Raw genomic sequence first — 19,194 nt, 5'->3', positions numbered from 1 at the left:
GAAGGGCAAGAGGGGAAAACAGCAGCTTGGCAACTCAACCTCAGAAAGCAAGCCACTGCTTCAGCCTGAAATCATCAGGAACACAGCTACCACAACTACCTTTTGAGGAGTAACACACACCAAGTTAAAAGCCAGCATTTGAAGTAGAAACCACCTTCTGAATTTCATCCTACATACTTGATCTTGCCTGTAGGGGTATGGCTTTCAGGGGGGACATTACTGAGGGCTCTGGGTATGGCAGAGCTCCACAAGATTTAAGTTCAGAGACTATTTTCTGCTGTTCAAAATAAAGATCTTCAGTAGGCAAAAGAAGAATCCATCCTACTTGGAAGCTTCAAGTAGTAGTCTTGGAGCTCTATGATTGTTTATCGACCCACATCCTTGAAGCAGATGCACCCTTCCCACAAGCGAAAGAATCACTCATAAGTACAGCATTCCTCCTCTTAGAAGGAAAGTCAGCTTTTCTGCAACAAATGAGTGTTTCTGGGAAACGAATGCTATTCAATACAATCTAGCCCCTCAAAGCCTTAAAGCTATGTAACAAACTTCTGCATCGCCATGCCTGGTTTCAGGATGACCTCACACTATCTTCATAGTTCTCTGCTTCCTGTGCATTCACTAGACACAGTAGGGCGACTTCCCCAATACCCTGCCATGCACAAACAGATAGCTATCCTAAGGGAAAAAAAACTTAGCCCTTCCAAGATAATGCACAATTTTAGCCCCTTGTAGGCTACATCTCAGGCACTGAATCACAGCTCCAGCTGTCTTCATGGGGTTAGAATGCAGGCACATGTGTCACAGGCACCTAAGTCACTATTTAATCAGTGACTCAGTTTGGTACAGTAGTCTTTGAACTGTCATCTCCAGTTAGTCCATCCAAGTTCTATCTCTCAAGGAAGCTTCCCCAGCCAGTCCTCTCCGGCTCACTGCAAGTTTGCAGGGAAGGACAACAAAGTTACTCCATCAGCACCTGCTTACCCAGCAGTGGCTAGGAGCAGATACACCAAACCATTAGTGATCTACAAAGAGGGAGAATCAAACTCCTCTCCCTCCCTGTTCCCAGCTGAGTTATCCTTCCCTTCCTCTGTACTCTTCTGGCATTTGTCAAGTATTGCTGAGCAATTTACTCAATCTATCAGAGTTAATCTGCTCGTTATTTTCCCACTAAGCTGTGGCAAACTGGATCCAACAGAGGGATCCAGTTAGTATCAAGACAAGATACACAGCAGGAGCACGCAACTTGCTTTGTACTCATTCACCTCCAGCATCCTTCTTCCTGCAGCCCCAATCCCTCACCCATCACTTGGGCTAAAGACAGATTTCTGATTAAGTGACACAATGAAAATTCACATCAGTTTATTTTACAAGAAAGCTGTAGAAAAGTGACAATTCTCCCTCTTTACATAGCAGAATTGAACCTTCATTGCAGAACTCAGCTACCCCGTGCAGGAGAAGTACCAGAAAGACTGAGCTAGGCTTTGAATGGGTGGAGAGATGCTGCAATTGAGGTTAAAAAAACCCCAAACTTTTAGAGTGGGCCTTATTTCCACTGTCATATGCTTGCATCCAGTCTCCTACCAACATAAAACAGCTCCAGTCCAGCACCAAATATACAGTCCTTGTTGAAAACAATGTTGTCCAGCTGGAATAATGCAAAGTTTCCCATACTGTTGTGGCACCAAACTTCAGCTGAGCAGCTTTTTCCGTGAGTAAGTCCTGCTAAGGGGATGCTTCCTGGAAGTCATGATGTGGAATGGAGACAGCTCCTGGTTGGCAGTAATTTGGAAAGCATCAGATTCCTCTTCTACAAAATAGAAAGAATAAATTAAAGCCAGTTTGCCAAAGTTTACTGGTGACTCCAAGAAGCCAAATACTAACTGGAAACAAGAACAGTACAGCACCCTTCCTACTAAGCTACTCTCTTTCTTCATTGCTGCCTCCCCTCCCTTCCAAACTTCCCACTTCACGCCAAGCTTTGTGGAAGCATGCGAGATCGGGACACTGAATACAGAAATGGCAGATACAGCCACAGGTATTCTGCACAAAGACCAATGCCTAGCACAGTATGCTTTTGTTCACATTTAGTTGCAGGCAAGCAGAGAGCACACCTAGTCTGCTCAAGCCCAGCCTTTCCTTACAGCACAGGTGGTTACCTTGAACACACTTTCTCCGAGATGGTGGTGTTTGCCCCTGGCACAACAGCGGAGACTGGGTCAGTGCTAGAAGGCTGGTAGCAGAGAGCACACTCTTCACTGGTGGAGTTGAGCCTAGAGAAGCACAGTGAGATGCTGCAGTAAACTGACAACTCAAGAGTGCTTTCAGGTAAGTTTCATACACAGCCTTTATTCTACCTCAAAATTTCCATCAGTACAAGTGATACTTGGAGTTTATCTGAAACAAAATCTAGGCTGGCAGAGTGGGTTTCTGGCATCAAGAAAGGTAAACAGCAGTCTGGAATTAGCTCTTGGCACATTTAATTTTCTTAGGTGGTTTAGTAGAAAAGCACTTAACTGAAGAGTAACTATGTTTAATACGAGTGAACTCATGTGTGCTGAAAAAAACCCTGTTACAACCACGACGATCTGTAAATACAAAAACAAAGTCTGTAGGTACAGAAAGTCTCTTACAGGACCAGCTTAAGGCTAAATACTGCTATTATTTCCTGTCCTGAATATGGACTAACATGGCTTTGAAGTTTGCCCATTTTTCTCAGTGATACCTGCTGAATGAGTAAGGCACTGCCTCTGTATACAAACCCTTCCTTGCAAGAGGAAACAGACACTGAAGCTTAATGCTTCAGGGCATGCAGTGACTACAGAACAACATCTGCCATAGTCCCCTGTAACACCTGATTTCTAGAGTGATACTGGATTAAGTATTTGAAATTCAGAAGGCCTTGCTTACAGAGCTGAGAGAGCCTGTTTCATCAAGGTCAGCTGAATCATCAGTACCCACAGCAAAAGCAGAGGTAAAGTTAAATACCTACCAATACAACATTACTGCTAGCAAGGCAATCATTTCTGATACCCACTTTCAATGGGCCTGCCACTGCAGGCAGATAGAATAATTGGAGCACCAATAAATACCAACATCCACAGGACTAACCCTGCCAGGGTTCCAGTTTATACTAAAGCTTTAGACTTAAGACAGTTGGCTTCAGTGCTAGATGCTGGGCAGAAACAGCTAGCAGCATCAACACAGACCCAAATAAATCACCAGTCATATGCAATTGGGAACCTCCCTCCCCAAGTTCTCAAACTTTCCTGTTAATTCTTCCAGCCTCCTGCTCTTTCATATTTCTCTGATCTCTCTCCCATCACTAACACTCCATTGATGAACTCCTCACATCCAGTCTGCCTCTCCACATAATTAACTTTCATGTCATTTACAACCCACTCTCCACCTCATTCTCCCTCAGATAGTCAGACAGAAAACAATTGTGTTCCTGTTTTTGTCTACCCCACACTTCTAACCATCTCTGAATTTCAATGGCGTGTCACTCATGCCACTTAATTACCTGACAAAAGGAAGACATCATCATCCCCTACACAATTGCACTGCTCAAGAGTTATGAGTGCACATGCTCCTCTTTTCTCAGGAAGTACAGAGTCCATCCTTGAGTTGCTTCTGTTGCCCTCATCTCTGGAAAAGTCAGTGAGATCCAAGTTGCCCCTATCAGTGCAAGATCTCTTGGCATCATGATTCTCCTCCTTTTCTGGTGATAGATATGTAAAGACCCGCTTCCGAGATTTCAAGCCAAAAGTTCCCATGGCAGAATCCTCATCAGCCCTGGATTCAGAGTCACTAGGAGATGCCTGGTCCTGGAGCCTGGAAATCCCTTCCAGTTCAAATTCCCCAAGAGTATTTGTTACTTTGCTGCTACAATGCTCCGAGATCTTCATCTCTCCTTCTCTGCCTGTTAACATTCTTTTCTGTTCATCAGCATTCTTCTCACTTTGACCACAGCTAGCATTAGCAGTGCTGCCTGCTGCTCTCTTTCTCCGAGGCCAATCGTTGATAGCATCAGGGGTAGTCTTCCCTTTCTGCTTTGGAGAAGGCGTCCGGGGAACTCCTGCTTCTAAGGGGGATGGCGAGGTGGCATTAGAGGCACAGCTTGTTGGGGTGTATGACTGGCATATGTAGGTCTGTCCTCTACCTTTCCCAGGTGTACTGTGGAAAGAGCGAAAGCAGGATGGCGAAACACAGGCAGCTGCTAGTTTTCCCGGGTGCTTGCTACACCAGGTCATAGCAAGATCACCAAAGGGGCTTTCTCCTCCCTTGGGTTTGCTGGCATTTGCTTCAGGGTGAACTTCCAATGATGAACAAGAGCCAATTTTCTTAATGCGAAGTTTGGGCAGGCCTGAAGCTTGCATTTCAAGTTCAACCTCGTAAGTCGGTGTGCTAGCAGAAGGCGGTTTGCAATGACTTTTAGGAGTAGAAAACTTGGCTAGAAGTTGAGGATTTCCCATCCGTGCTGCAGCCTCCCGCTGCCTCCTGTCTGCAGTGCAGCGTAAAGAATAGGCAGGAGCAGACTTTGGCATAGGAGGTGTAGTATTCAGGGAAAATCTGGAATGTCTCTTAAGACTTGGAGCCTTCAGCCCCATATATTCTTCTCTAAGCAGGGTTCTTGGTTCCAAGTCATCACTAACTGTTTGAGAACCACTTAGGAACGATTCACAGGTGTTTGCACTGGAGTTTCCCTCCTTAACCAATTGCTCACACTCTATCTCAGCATTCTGTGCATGTACCTGCCCTCCAGCAGAAGGCTGTGGAGACAAATGCTTTTCCAAGTCTTCTGCTTCCTCTCTTGGAAAAGACTTTCGAGACACTACATCCATCTCTTTATTTTTCTCTGATAAAGGGGTATTTTCTGTAACTGGGGATTGACAAAGCTGAAGGCTTTCTACAGAAGAGTTACCACCACTATCATGATGATTGTCCTTATTTTCAGAAGGTGTTGCACATGCAAGTGTGAGGTTCTCTCCTCCAGAATTTGGTCCACATTTGGCCTGCTTGGACGTGTGAAGCAGGGACCTCAGTGAAGTGCCAGTAATACCTGGAGATTTTTGAAAAGATGGTTTAAATGCACTAAGCTCCCAGTCAGACTCCCTAACCTGCGTGTGGGAAGGAGAGCAGATTGCTACAGTGTTCGTGGAACTTTCACAGAGAGAACTGAAGGGAGGCTCTAGCCTCACAGCGAGCTGTGATATTTTTGCACTCAGTGGGCTGGTACATAATTCTGAACCTGAATCTTCAGGTTTCCTGGGAGTACTTTTAATTGTTTGAGGTAACGGATCTGACTGCTCCTGAATTTCCTTTGAGAGGATTTGCCTCTGAGTACTAACTGGAGATGCTAATTTTGAGAGATATCTCGAAGAACATCTTGGAGTTTGCAGTTCTGTAAAACATCTTTCCTGGACAGCAGAGGGGGAAGAAGCAGCTGGATTTGAAGATGTCAGAGGTAATAATGAGGCATTGAGCACTGCAAACCCTTCAGGTTCTGGTATTTGTAAGCCAGCCTCTTTGCAAGGAGGGGAAAGTCCTGCTGGAGAACAATCCTTAGAAATTACTTGCAGTAAGTGAACCCTTTTACTTTCAGTTAACGCAGATGGCGATTTGACCCTTTGTACAGGATGAGAAAAGTACTTTCCCAGACACTTAGCTGCAGTCTGCTTAGCAGCTGGACTTTTGCCAACAGTCTTCTCCAGCTTCTGTGGTGTCCTGTGGAGAATGCGAGGTGACCTCCTTGGTAGCTTACTGGCAGAATTCAGTGGCTTCTGGGAAAATTTATGAGGTGTTTTTCTAGGAGTCTGCAGGGGAAAAAAATTAAAAAAAAAGAATCATGCTTGTTCTATTCCAGCAGTATTATCTACCCCTCTTGATATTTACTTCTCAAGATTTAAAACACAAAGAACATTTGATTAGACTTAACAGGAACACTAAATTTAAGATGTGTAGGTCTCACTAAACATGAATTGAAAAAGGGGATAGGAAGAGAGAGGTAAGTGTTTCTACCTGACAGGCATTCAGCTCCTCTAAGTTTAAAGAATCTTTTCTTGTTCTCCTCCTTCCAGGTGAATGCTTCACTGCAGGACTACACACGTCAATGACTGCACCGAAGAAAAACCTCTTGGGAGTCTGGACAGTGGGGCTCTCCGAATGCTGCTTAATGCCTATAAAGTGGAACAGTACAATACAACTAACACCAAGTAACCTGCCACGAACAATTGTCTCAATCACTTCAGATGTATGGACAAGTAGCATACAAAGCCTATAGCCCTGGCATGTTCTTTTCTAGCCAACTGTTAAAGCTTCACCAGAATTATTGTTATTTCCCAATACGAAACTAATATCCATCTGTAGAAAGAGTGCTCTAGCAGAAAAAAAGTACAAAATAGCTCAGCCTCTTATTCTATTTATAGCTTGTAGCTTAAGAAAGTTCTGGTTCACGACTAAGGATTCTAGTAAGTACAATATAAAGAACCGAATGTCACCATTTATAGCTGATAATCCTACTGAGAAAGCCAGTAAAGAAGATCCCATCAGTCATTCCTTTATGCTGCCAAAGTAGACTGGAAGTAAGCTTTAGGATTTCTGTCCCATATTTTACAGGGATTTCACTGCATTTAGGGAATGCAGACTGACAATCAGTGGTATTCTGTTAGATGGGCCTGACTGGTTTCTTAAGATGGCAGTGTATTCATCATAGAAATAGCTGCCTTACCATCCTCCAAATTCAGTATCCCCGTTCAAAAATAATTACTGGGGATGAATTTCTGTCTACAGAAGATATTACATGATAGCTCTTCACTTCTTACAGTCTCTTGTAGAGACAAATCAAATCAGAGCTATCCATGCCAGCTTTTCAGATCAGCAATATCAGCCTGCTCAAATCCCATTCAGTACCTTCTACATCTGGCAGTGTACAGCTCTCTTCTTGTCCCTGATGGACTCGGTGTGAATTTTGTGAGCTGGGCTGTGTAGCGGAATAGAAAACACCAGAGCCGGTCCTATTCAAAGACAGCTGTTTGATGCGTGGGCTTCTTCTCAAGCCTGCTTCTGAAAAGGTAAGAATATTGGAGATTAAGCCTTCTTTCTCTCCCTCAACCATGGGGACATCTTCAGGAACCGTTCATAACGGAAAAGAACACACTCTAAGAAGAAACTTCCACACAGCTAACTATCTCATGTAGGAAGGCAAGCGTGCAAAGAAGCTTCAACTTTCTTGGGGATTTAGAACATCAATGCATACAAATCTTCTTCCAATCATGATGCCCCCTCCTCTAAGTCATGATTACTCTCATCCCTCTCTCTAGCAATTATATGGAAACGAATGCTAGAAAAGCCATGTTCAATTCAAGTTACATCCAGGTTAAATGATTAGTTAATGCTCCTGTCTCTTTTTGCTAGTGATTTCATCTTCCACTTGCCCAACCATGCTGTTTTCTCCTTCCTTCCTGGGGCTAAGAAACAGCAATAGCCAACATAACATAGAAACACTTCACAGAGCCAGGTGCCTATCTGTTGCACTAGAAATCAGAGCAGTGTTAGGGCCACAGCACAACATGTTGAAGTTACATTAAAAAAACACCCACATGTGCTGGTTTGACAGTAATTATAGCAGCTCAGAATCTTGTTCACCCTCAAAGTCCTTAAGGTATTTTCATTTAAAAGAGTTACTATCTACCTTTCCTTCTTAACTTCTACTATACAGGGTTGTCAAAGCAGTGAGCAGCAAGTGGTTCTGTCAGAGAAGGCTATGCTCCAGCAACAGAACAGTAGAATACTTTTGTACTGACTATTCATGAATTACCTAAGTTGAAGCATGCTCCTCTTAGGAGCTACAACACAGCAAAACCACCTTTAATAAAAAATAAGTGCTTACCATTTATGGCTTTCTCTGGAGATTCTTCTACAACACCAGTGTCACAACCTGGATCAGAAGACCTTGAGAAACAGCAGACATTTTGGACTTGGCATACTGTTCACATTTCCAAAAACAGAACTTACCACATAGATTGAAAAGCAGTACTCTATTCTACAACAATATACTGCTTTGTGGGCTACTTTAAGTGAGCAATTAGCCCTTTGCCTCCTATTAACATTTGATTGAGTATGGGTAACTGTCTAGCTGTATAGGTAACAGTTCTACATGGAAGTAAATGCTAAATTTCAGCCTGGAGTCCACAAAACACAGCACAGGCCTTTTCTTCAGAAGCCCTCGAAACAGCAACTGAACCTAAACAGTAGCTAGCTGCAGGAATTAAAGCACCCTGACCTACATGATGAAGGCAAGCAGTATTTCTCCCCAGTGAGACAACAGAACTTAGCCCCCACTGGTTCTCTTACTGCCTTAGGTGAGGATGACACTTTAACCACAAAGAAGATACCTGGTTCTTGCGCTCACAGCCATTAATTAGGCATCCGATACTTGTTGAAGAAATTCAGAAAGAGCTTACTCACCGGCCTTTGATCTGCTTATGTAGTAGTCTCCTGGAGACCTGCTTATGTAGTGGTGTTTCTGCAACTCTCTTGGTCAATAACTTGCGATGATCTAAAAATCAAGCAAGAGCTATAACATCACACAATTATAAAGCAGTTAGGACAAATAAATACATACAGTTTTGTACTGGCTTCAGTTGAAGAATGACAGCCAATATAGACTCATTGTGCACCAGTCTCTCAGCACTTATAAGCTATCATCATAGCTTATGAGCTATGAGTCCAGTGTCTACACTTCCTTCCCACTCCCTCAATATTATTAATAGTACTGACTGTCAGACATAATTAACCTACTGAGATAACTTTCATTCTCCGATCCTTTTTTAACCAAGCATTTTTAACAGTTTTCTTTATGAGACAGAGAGAGTTCAATAAAAAACAGGTTTCAGTTTCAATACCATCCTATTCACCCTCCAAAACACCACAGCAGTGATCTAAAAATACTTTCCTCTTTCATTAAAAACATGTCGTAATTAATTGTTTCATAGAACTGAGCATGCAAAAATAGGAATTTTAGCAAAAGCTCTTCCACAACAATCCTACATGTGCAAGTCATATCCTACCTTTAGTGCCTTCATCAGTGCATTTGTATCTTAAGCCTTCCACAGCAGATACTGACTGGCTTCTAGGCATCTTCTTCATAGACCTTTTCGATGGTGAAAGTATCTCTTCATTGAAGAGGTTCCTCCTTACCTTTGTAACCTCTGTGAGGCAAGACAAAGCAAGAAATGATCAGATTAAAAGGGAAAAAAAGGGGGGAGGGGGGTAGAAATCACAGGAAGGTAATTTTGTCAGGTCACTAGAGATGGGAACATCACATACCAGCATAGAAAAACAACTTTTTAGGGGGCACAAAGCATTGAAAAGTTGCTTTTCTGCTACTGGAACAAGTCCATCCTGGACTTCTCTTACAAGTTTGCATTATTTGCATTATCCCAGCAATAAGCTATGAACAGATCCATAGCAGAAAAAGCAGCCAGTCAGCAACCCAGACAGAGAAACATTAAGTGAGCTACAAAATCTCCACTGAAGTACATGTTGGTTCAGAGAACGCTATGTGGGATTTAATTTTATTAAGTATTTTGCAGAGAGCTAGCCTGTTTCCAGATATAGGAGTTCACTCTTCTCTGTCCTGAAAAGAAAATGAGGACAAGATGGAAATAATTACAAGGTTCAAGGAAGAATGGAAAGGTTTTCTTTTCAGGATACATGATTTAAGTTTTCTGCATGTGAGCACACACAGAATACAGTGATTATTTTTTCCTCAAAGTTTTTGCAGAATTCAGCAAAACTTCCTTCGATTTCCAGCATGCTTCAGCATAATTTCATCACGGCTCACTAAAATTTACAGGGAGAACATGTGCTGAAGATGCACCTTTCCATGGAAAAGCTAGAAGTCAATATACCTTGCACTGCTGCTTTCTGCAACAAAGGCATCTGTTGGGACTTCTCAGTGGCAAGGTAAGAACGCAAGTTCTCCTGAAACAAGAAAGAAATTAGCCTCACCAGCATGTTATGTTTAGTTATTAAGAATACTAACTGTAAGCTCTGAACCACACATTATTTCAATTTCTCCCTCAAAACGATTTTGATCTCTGCACAGCTGATACAGGGCATACTTACTAAGTCAATACAGAGCAAGAATTTTTGCACTAAAGTGTCACTTCACAACATTGCTGCACCCCTACAGAAGCAAAACACACACAATCCTCTTGGAAGGTTTTACCTTTCTGATGGGATTCTTGGTTATCTTAGGAATCTCAATTTGACGCAGGTTCTGTGGTGCTTCTGTCATGCTCCTGTGTCTGGCTAATACACTATTCCTTTAGAAAGTATACAAAGATTAAATAAGATCAGAAGCATAGTTATCAACCTAATGACGATTAAACCTTAGGTTTGACTCTAGAGATAGGAAGTCTTTACCTAAATTCAGATTGCAAATTGCATTGGTACTTCACATTACAACACTGAAAGATGATTTGCAATATAAATAGCTATACCTAACTTTAAGGTTGGTATTAAAGCTCATTTCACAATTTGCTAACATGTACACAGGACCCTCAACATAGAGGTCTACAGTAAATTGCAGTTTTAACTTCAACAATATAGGGTCACCTACTGCACAGTAAAACATCCTCTTTCTCTGACGGAAGATACTCGTGAACTCTACTTGTGCAAAATATACACATACAGAATCAAGATTACACTTTGATATAGTCAACAATGGCAAGTTAAAACAAAAAATTAATATTTCTCTCAGGCTTGCAGAGCTATCAGCAGGTGTCAGCTTGCCCCAACTAGCTCTCCAACAACAGAAACAATGACTGAGCTGTAGTTTAGACAACTCCTCAGCCACAGCCCAGGCTGCAAAAAGCTGCCTCCTATTTGGAATTATTACCTTCTCTTTTTGGCAGATCTGGTGCGCAGCTCCTCCAGCTGATCACTCTCAGTGAGCAGGCGAACAGCACTGGGAGTTAAGGCAGACGATAAAGATGGTGGAAGGCCTGGAGATTTGCTATCCAGAGTCACAGAGTCATCACTGAAGAAGTCTGAAGGCAGAACAGATGCCAGCTTCAGGGGTATTTGTGTACCGAGACCATAGTAAATATCTCCAAGGGTCTTTGGTATAGAATTCACATACCTAGAGCATCAGAGAGAAGCCACATCAAATACAATGCCCCATAAAACTGTCAGTGTTTCAATCACAAGGTTTGAACTAAATCTTTGTTCTTAAGTGTCAATTAAAAAACCAACTGAAAATCAACTCTTTTTCATTAGTTTACTTGTTTATCAGCTACTTTTTCTTTAATCAAGATATAACAAACAGCACATGCCTAAACTTCTGAAAATTACAAAGATGCAGTAAATCAAAGCTGTAGATTGCTGTTTACTCAAAGAAGATATCCAACCAAAACCACAGTCCCCAGTAACACTTAAGTCATGCTAAAGAACTTACAATTCTAATATTTCCTCTAGAAACTTTGTAAGATACCCTGGGTCTTCAGTCAGACATAAAATGCGTAGCATATCTGTCATCTGGAAGAGAAAGTCAGTGGGAAAACAGATTAAGTTGTGACAGTTGCAACACCAGATTTTTTTAGCAAGTAATATAAAGTGTTACAGTAAGACCAAGGGAAAACTACAGGTTCCAGGTCCACATTTCTAGTGCCATCCAGATATGCAACCTGGTGTATAATTCACTTGCCTCTTCTAACAGCTGCTCCATTTTGTCAGTGTTGCTTTGCAGTGAAGGGCACTGAAGACATAACTCAAGGCGCAAAAACACCTGAAGTCGGCACCTAAGAAAACAAGTAATCACTCCCTGCCTTTTTTCTGGTGGAAACAGCATATTTACTGCAAAAGGTATGCTCAAAAAAGCAATGGGAGGGGAAGTGGCTCCTTCTGACAGCATAATTTGGTTAGCATTTCATTTTGGTGGCAGGGGAGATGCCTCATTTCAGATATAGGCTGCAATGCTTATCACACAGCGTATGTATATTTGAATTTAATGAAATGTTTTTACTGTGACCAGAGATTCTCCTTGGAATATTTACCCCGTGTAAATACTTTTCCACTTGTACAAAAAAGCCACCATTAAAAATTGCTAACCAGCTCCACAGTATCTCAGAAGTTGAAGTAAATAGAGTGTCTCATACTCTCTGACTTTGGCCTCCTTCTGTAAGCCATGCTGTTGTCTGAGCATTTTGCTGGTCTTCAGGAGATGGTTTCTAACTCTTTCCACACAGGCCACCTGCAGAGACACATAATTACAGCAAAAACTTCAAGTCTGTTCCCCGTCTGCAGGACAGGTTTTTTTCCACCCTCCTCTGTTGACCCATTCTTTTGGGAATAGCTCAATTTTTCTCTTCTCCAAGGAAAAGAATTCTCTTTTTCTTTTAGTAGCAAAGTCACAATGACATGAGACATAGAAGAAATTGTAGCTTAAAATCATAGAGAAGGACACTTGCTTGCAGTTTCAGGCCTTCTTCAGTAACTATAAGATTTGTCTTTCACACTATTTTTTTCAATTACTCACAAGTTTACCAATTTTGGTTTTGGTGAGTTACTTTAAATCTATAAATAGTGTTAAAGATTGTAAGAAATACCTTGAATTATTTTTCTTTCCTGGAAAAGTAGTAGGCCTAGATTTGCCATATAAAGAAAAACCAGAAGATACATCTTTTTTAAAATATGGTTTTCAAGAACGTATTTTTTAAAATACTGTCTTTGAATAAGTGAAATTAGAATTCAGAATGAGGTCAATGTAAATGAAAGACATCTGTTGCAATCTTTAGTAAAGGTGTAAACTGATAACCAAAATGGATTTTCCTATACTCTTTACAACTACCTACAGTTTTTCGCTAGTGAATCAGCACAGATAGAAGTAGTTAGCAGTTGTGGTTTTGACTACGTGCAACTGTGCATAAAAACTTCAGGTAAGATGAAGGAAAGGTAGCCTAAAATATTAAAAACTTTCATTTCCAGATCAGTAACAACCCTGCCCACATGCTCTTACCTACCTCTTTCTCTTTGGTATCTTGTACTTTCAAGAACCTTTTAATGACCATAATCATATTCTGGGCACACGCAGATGACAGAACTCCCTCAGCAACAGCCTTCTGGTAGCTTGCAATTAAATGGAACTGCAGTTCCTCCTCAGTTTTGAAGTCTGCAAGGGAAATGGTTCAAGTTAACTAAATGCCTGTTCACCACACCTTACTGATAAAACACCCATTCCAGCTGAAGAGGGGAACAGAGGTCATCAAAAGATATATTTTCTCCAGCAAAGACACATCCAGACCACAGAACACGAACAGAAGCAGTCCCAGGTCCAGACCCCATGACAAACGATAAGCTTAGTTCCGAGTAGATTAGCAAGCTTTCAGGTTACTGTAGCAGTCAAGAAATTTCCTTTACTTCTGCATAATTAGTAAATAGGGCACTCCCCTCTACTCCTTTTGGTTAAAGAAAAAAGATAGTTCCTTATAGCTTTTTCCAGATGGAGACATGGCAAGAAATTAACCCCAGGAGTAGTTGTAATACTAGGTTGTAAACATTTATAGAAACTAACTGGGAAAACGGTGGAAAAAAATAACCACTCTGTGCCAAGCTGAAGATACAGTAACCCAAACATTGATCTTCTCCCTAGCACCCAATACTCCATTATTATCCTTCCCTCTCCCTTCCATACAAATCCCATATGACCTCCTACAAATATCAGACCTGATAATGCATACCTATTGATATTTTAAGTGCCTTTTCCTTTTCTTCCACTTTTTCATCCAATCTTTTTGATGAAAGCTTCTGCGGAACCTTCTCATTGGTTGTTGGTGGTACACCATCAGGTTGAAACTTCTGAGCTTTTACATTCAGTCTTGCTACGTTGAGCATCTGCAGGGATCTGGACATGGTCTTCATTTTCTGTCTGACTGGAGTTCGGGGAACCCCACCTGCAATGCCACAAAAAGAGTTCTACTGTCAGACATACTGGGGCAGGAAAGCAACCCAAGGTAGAGCATAATACTGAATTCTGTGTTACTGTCAAGTGAGATTAGTAACCTTCTAGTGGAAAACATGGCCAAAAGTAAAAAGCAGGTGAAAAATGTTGCTCTGCATAAGAATTTACACAGGTATAACCAGAATTTACATATATAGGAAGCAATCTTGTATCACAGAAATAGAAATAGCTGACAGAGCAAGACTTAGGGATACATCAGGTCCAAATATAATCAACTGTGGTTAGTGTACTGAAATGCAATGATAAAACTCTTCTAGAAGAAAGTGGTTTATTTCTCAAAATTAGAACAAAGTTGAGAGGTTGCAATATTTACTACTAGTTGGAGCGGTCCCTATTTCAACAGTTAGTGAAACTGCAAAGCTCTGCATGCTGCTTTTTAACAGCTTTGTCAGTCACTGCACAGGCTTGAATTAGTTATTTGGATTGTACTAAAGGACAATCCTAATATTAATATATAAATGATGCTGTCTCTAAAAAAAATCTAAAGCATGCAGCTACTCAGAGGAGAGTACAGATCTCTAGGGTTCATGCATTAAAAAGGCCTGCTGAGAAGTCTTTATGATCTTTAATTGACAACACACACATATAATCCCAAAGTATACATACGTCTTTTTTTATTATTTCCTGGTCCAGCTGCAGCAGATGTTTCACTGAATTTTCTCTGGTACAGCTCAGATAGCCTTTCCGAGAGTTCCACTTCAGATTGGTCTGCATCATCCTTCCCATTAGCACTAGGAACCTGCAGGAGACTATATAGAAGATCCATTTAATACAGTTATCACAAAATATGGGAGTGGGAGGCATATCCCAAGTTCCCAGTGGACAGGAATCCAGTTTCTCTAGGTGCCAGCCCACAGCAGTATAGTGTGACTAAAGCATGCTAGTACTCTTCCATTGCTTACTCCCCAAAACTCTTCCTTAAAAGATACAAAAAACCAAACCACCCTCTTAAGAGGGTCACACCAAGTTCGAAAAAGGCATAACAAGAGTTGCCTGATGTACAATGGATATGCCACTGACCCATGCCAAAAAACTACATGAGCAGCTTTGCGCTAAGCTATCCTGCATTAGGCTTTTTTTTTTGTTTCACTCAACAAGCTCTTTGAAGAAAACAGGTTTATACATTCCTACTAAATACCAACTGTGATAACACAACTACTATCTTCAGTATCTTGCAGTGGATCTTATCATACCATAAGAGCAGATGAAGTCTGACATTTCCCCAAGTAGCTTAAGGTCATTTTAAGTCACCTATATCACTCCTGAGATTGTCAAGATCTTAATCCACACAAACTGCTACCCAAACATCCTGTTCCCGGTTCCTTTTGTCTATACACCAAGACATAATGAAGCAAAAGCACACAATAAACTAAGTACAGAAATAAAAGCTCTAAGAGTAGCATTTAATTCTAGAACTCTGAGCAACACTGCAGCCATACTCCATTAACAGGAAGCAGAAATCCTTGATTATTACTGAGACATGTTTCAGAAAAATACCTGAATGACTCCATCAGATCTGAACTTGCTCCACAAGCATTCGATGCAGGATACCATGCTTCAAGCATTGAAGGATGCCAGCCTCCTGTATGGGACAGTTCCCGTTGAACCCACTCTGGCATAGGAGTTTCTTCTCCTGTGAGCAGACACACAAAAAAAAATTAGAAAACTAAATGAAGTGGCAGGAGGTCCCAGACTCCACAGAGGCTCTAAAGCAGAGGTTTCCAAACCTTTGCTCCTGGAGAGACAATTTAATAGCCAATACATCAGGCAGGGAGACTCTTAAGATTTACTACAACACAAAACAGGTGAGCTAAAAGCAGCCTCCTTGCAGCCCCACCCAAAGGCTTTACTGGCCAGGGCTGGCCTATGTGACACATTTTAGGAAACATTCTAAAAACTTGTCCCCAGGCACAAGTAGCTGCGCTTTGTCTACAAGCTAATGGAAACTAATGCTCTGTCAATAAAACAGAAATGTACAACAGTGCAGATTTCTGCATCACAAGGCCTGAGCCACAGAAGACAAGACAAAATTAACAAGTCCCAAAAATGAGAGACTCCTTGCTGAGGAAATTATTAGTTTTAGATTTTTCCACACCAAATCAAATCTAGAGATGATCAAAAGATGATAAGTTTTGCATTGGCTGACACCTACCCATACTGGCCAGAGAATCTTCCACCGATGTGTTAATTTTACTCAACACACTATTCACAATGTCTGGGATGTGAAGAGCATGGTCTTGGGAAGAGTTCTCCACTACAGCTCCTTCAAGGTTGCACTGCTGAACTTCAGCAGTCTTCTCAGTACCAAGTATAGTCAGAACTGCAGTGCTCTCAGAAAGTGGTGATAAGACAGCCGTGCAGGGGCACCAAGTTTTACATAGAGATACCTCAGCAACCTACATTAAAAAAAAAAAAGCAAAGTTTACATTATCTAGAAATACAGAGACCTAAGGAGTACAGATACTTTACAAACAGGTTATAGATTTACATGACCTTCTAAAGAATGTTCTGAATTTAGCTCCAAATGAGCAATTTGCAGTGCAGCAAATACCATTACTATTGTCTTCACAACATGATACATTGTCACCCCTTTTGTCACAGCTCATTTCAGAACAGATATTAGTTTAAGGCAAAGAAAAAATTTACCATGTGCAGTTCTCCAGTCACTAGACTCCTTAAGAGCTGAAGAAACAGTGACCTGTTATGTTCTGCCTGCTCAGATGGTGAGCTCTGGAGTATCCAGCTCTCTGTGGGAAAGTGGCCAGCCTGCATCAAGCTCCAAGACGTCAAGCTACCTTTCAGGAAGATATTGACTGGACAATGCAGTTGTCTTTGGCTCATGGCTAGAGGTTCCAGGACCACAGCACAGCTTTCCTGCTTCTTTCCTCCTGTGCAAGGATAGGATAAAGCTTATAAAACAGGTTTTTCATCTAGATGAAGACACAACTTCAATGCAAGAAAAACAAATTCAGAGATTAATCTGGGAATAGTTCTACCATAAGCATATTGCAGAACTGATCTTCCTGAGCTCTCATGGAGGAGCTAAGTGCACAAAGGGACACCTAAAGAGACAATGCGCACTTCATGCTGCTTTAAAGCTAATCTGCTGTCTTTTGAAGGTACTTTTTGTGTTCTTTCTTTAGCCAAATTGAAGCCGAGCAAAGCATTTAGAAGAAAAGGGTGTATTACCTATATAAGGTGGGACCAGCAAAGAGCACTTCAAGCATCCAAACCTCTGGAAGCATGGAAAACTGAAGAGACTAAATCAGAAACATGGGCTAATAGCTCTCTTATCAGAGGAACCAGAGCACATGCAGGAATTTTTTTTTTTAAACTTAGGCTCTTAAATATCTGAAATTACTTACACCCATACTGTTCACAAGGGAAGCTTATCAAGGACCCTACATGAGAGATCACAGTTATTACTCTGCACACCAATTTCTTTTTTTTTTAATTACCAGGCATGCTGAGAAACACCGTTCCTTCTTGCTGAGGGAATACTGCTTGAAACACAGACGGCTTTGAGAACAAGCAGTTCAAAGTTGCATCCAATGGCAGAAGCATGGTCCAAGGCACAGTCTGTGGCACCGGGGAACCCGAGTCCCCAAGAAAGCCATGAGCAAGATCTGCCCTGTGGTGACTCAAACATTGCACTAAAGTTTCAGACTGCAAAATGGTGCCTCCCATCTGATGGATCAGTTCAAACATTGTCCAGTATCCAACATGATCTGGGGATTGGATCAGCTGAAATAAAGTAACAGAGAGATCTCAAGTTAATGTTAGCAGTGAGATAACTTCCATCCAAACAAATAGAGATTGCATGCTTTTAGAAAAATTGGCATAAGAAACACCTACAGAGCATCTTAACACAGTGCTTTCCAGGTATTTTATGGAGTTTATTAACCTTATTAGGAATCCAATAAAAAAATACTATTCCCACTGAATTAAGAGGTAGCTAATATTTTCAAGCATGTATCTAGACTCCTGAATTGTCAGACTGTTTATCTGGAATTCTGAATAGCTGCAACTCCAACCTAACTCAAAGCACAAGATGACCCATCAAAAAAACACTGTACAGTTACTCAACTGCTGATATATCTCCACGGGGAGAACTACCACTCCAGATTTCAGTCTCTTGCTGAACAAGATTACGTGGCAGAAACTGCAGACCTTTCCCTACCACTCAAAGACCACAGCATAAAGCGGCTCTCCCTTCTTATACGGGAAGGTAGTGTAGAAGATGGCCCACTAGTACCCACAGCTGAAAGCTGTGCGGTATAATCTCATTACCTGAGGCCACTCGGCAGTGTCCACCCAGAACAGGGTGATCTTCTGGTCCACAATCAACTCCTGGACACTCTTGGGCAGGAGTTTCTCTGCCAGCTCCTGAGCCGTGGGCGGCTCACGAGGGGAGGAAGGGGCGTCGCTCCCCGACACGAACTGCCGCAGCTCCCTCCGCGAGTGGGGGCAGGGGGAGAAGAGGAAGACGGCGTTCACAAAGCCCTCGGGGGGCGTCTGGCTCTCCGGGGGCTCTCCGGCGGCCGGCCCAGTCCTCCGGCTCCGGCGGAGCGGCTTGGCGGGGGACGCGATCTCCGGGCGGTCCCACTGGAAGTCGAGGAGCGTCTCCTTGAGGCCGTTGTGGGTGAGGGCGGCGCGGGACGCCGGCCCGGGCAGGACGGCGGCGGGTCCCCGCGCCCCGAGCCGCTCCGCCAGCTCCTCCTCGAAGCGGGCCCAGGCGTGGGGCCCCGGCGGGCGGAAGCCGCCGCCCCGCGAGGCCCCGCCGCGCCCCCCGAGCGAGTCGAAGAACCTGAAGGCCCAGCGGAGGTGGGGCAGGCCGAAGCGGCAGCCCAGGTGGTTGAGGAGCCGCAGGGCGCCGCGCTGGAGCCGCGCCCGCCGCCCCGGGCTGGCCGTGTCCAGCAGGAACACCACGCTGTGGGAGCACGCCATGACGCCCGCCCGCCGCCTCACAGACGGCCCAACGGCCGCCCCCGCCGCGCGCGCGGGCCCCGTCAGGCCGCGCCCGCCGCCATCACCCGGTACAACTGCTGGCGCCCTCGCCTCGCCGCGCCCTCATTGGCCGCCGCCGAGGGACCGCCCCCCCACAGTCTTCGCTCCCCATTGGGCCGCCGCGGCGGCCGCGGCGTAGCGCGCCTGCGCAATGCGGCGCCCGC

At 43.0% G+C, this 19,194-nt stretch overlaps 1 protein-coding gene across 2 annotated transcripts; it reads right to left on the bottom strand.

Annotated features, from left to right (window-relative positions):
- Positions 1–1,088: 1,088 nt before the first annotated feature.
- Positions 1,089–19,036, bottom strand: TICRR (TOPBP1 interacting checkpoint and replication regulator). Of its 2 annotated transcripts, XM_075045091.1 has the most exons (22): positions 18,314–19,036; positions 17,482–17,767; positions 16,670–16,911; positions 16,176–16,419; positions 15,521–15,656; positions 14,630–14,772; positions 13,743–13,955; positions 13,026–13,174; positions 12,162–12,256; positions 11,711–11,804; positions 11,462–11,541; positions 10,904–11,146; positions 10,232–10,328; positions 9,912–9,984; positions 9,069–9,209; positions 8,467–8,557; positions 7,889–7,950; positions 6,910–7,062; positions 6,019–6,176; positions 3,521–5,813; positions 2,157–2,270; positions 1,089–1,807 (listed from the first exon to the last, which is right to left on the bottom strand). In XM_075045091.1, exons 1-22 carry the CDS (start codon positions 18,968–18,970, stop codon positions 1,689–1,691), a joined length of 5,883 nt encoding a protein of 1,960 aa, XP_074901192.1. In that variant the 5' UTR covers positions 18,971–19,036; the 3' UTR covers positions 1,089–1,688. The 2 variants fall into 2 exon arrangements, with proteins under 2 accessions (XP_074901192.1, XP_074901193.1); XM_075045092.1 differs by lacking the exons at positions 17,482–17,767; positions 18,314–19,036 and adding an exon at positions 17,213–17,469 and having other exon boundaries at positions 1,091–1,807.
- Between the last annotated feature and the right edge of the window lie 158 nt (positions 19,037–19,194).

The sequence above is a fragment of the Buteo buteo genome, chromosome 13 (genome assembly GCF_964188355.1).
Source record: "Buteo buteo chromosome 13, bButBut1.hap1.1, whole genome shotgun sequence".
NCBI classification, from domain to species: Eukaryota; Metazoa; Chordata; class Aves; order Accipitriformes; family Accipitridae; genus Buteo; species Buteo buteo.
This window is presented reverse-complemented; position numbering and strand designations above follow the sequence as displayed.

Bases quoted from the DNA above. Each gene is read 5' to 3' on its own strand.
- TICRR (XM_075045091.1), bottom strand. From the start codon at position 18,970: ATGGCGTGCTCCCACAGCGTGGTGTTCCTGCTGGACACGGCCAGCCCG. The intron at 12,257-13,025 runs GTAGGTAAGAGC...GTGTCTCTGCAG, and splicing joins AAGATACCAAAGAGAAAGAG to GTGGCCTGTGTGGAAAGAGT. The intron at 9,210-9,911 runs GTATATTGACTT...CTTGCCTCACAG, and splicing joins GCAGAAAGCAGCAGTGCAAG to AGGTTACAAAGGTAAGGAGG.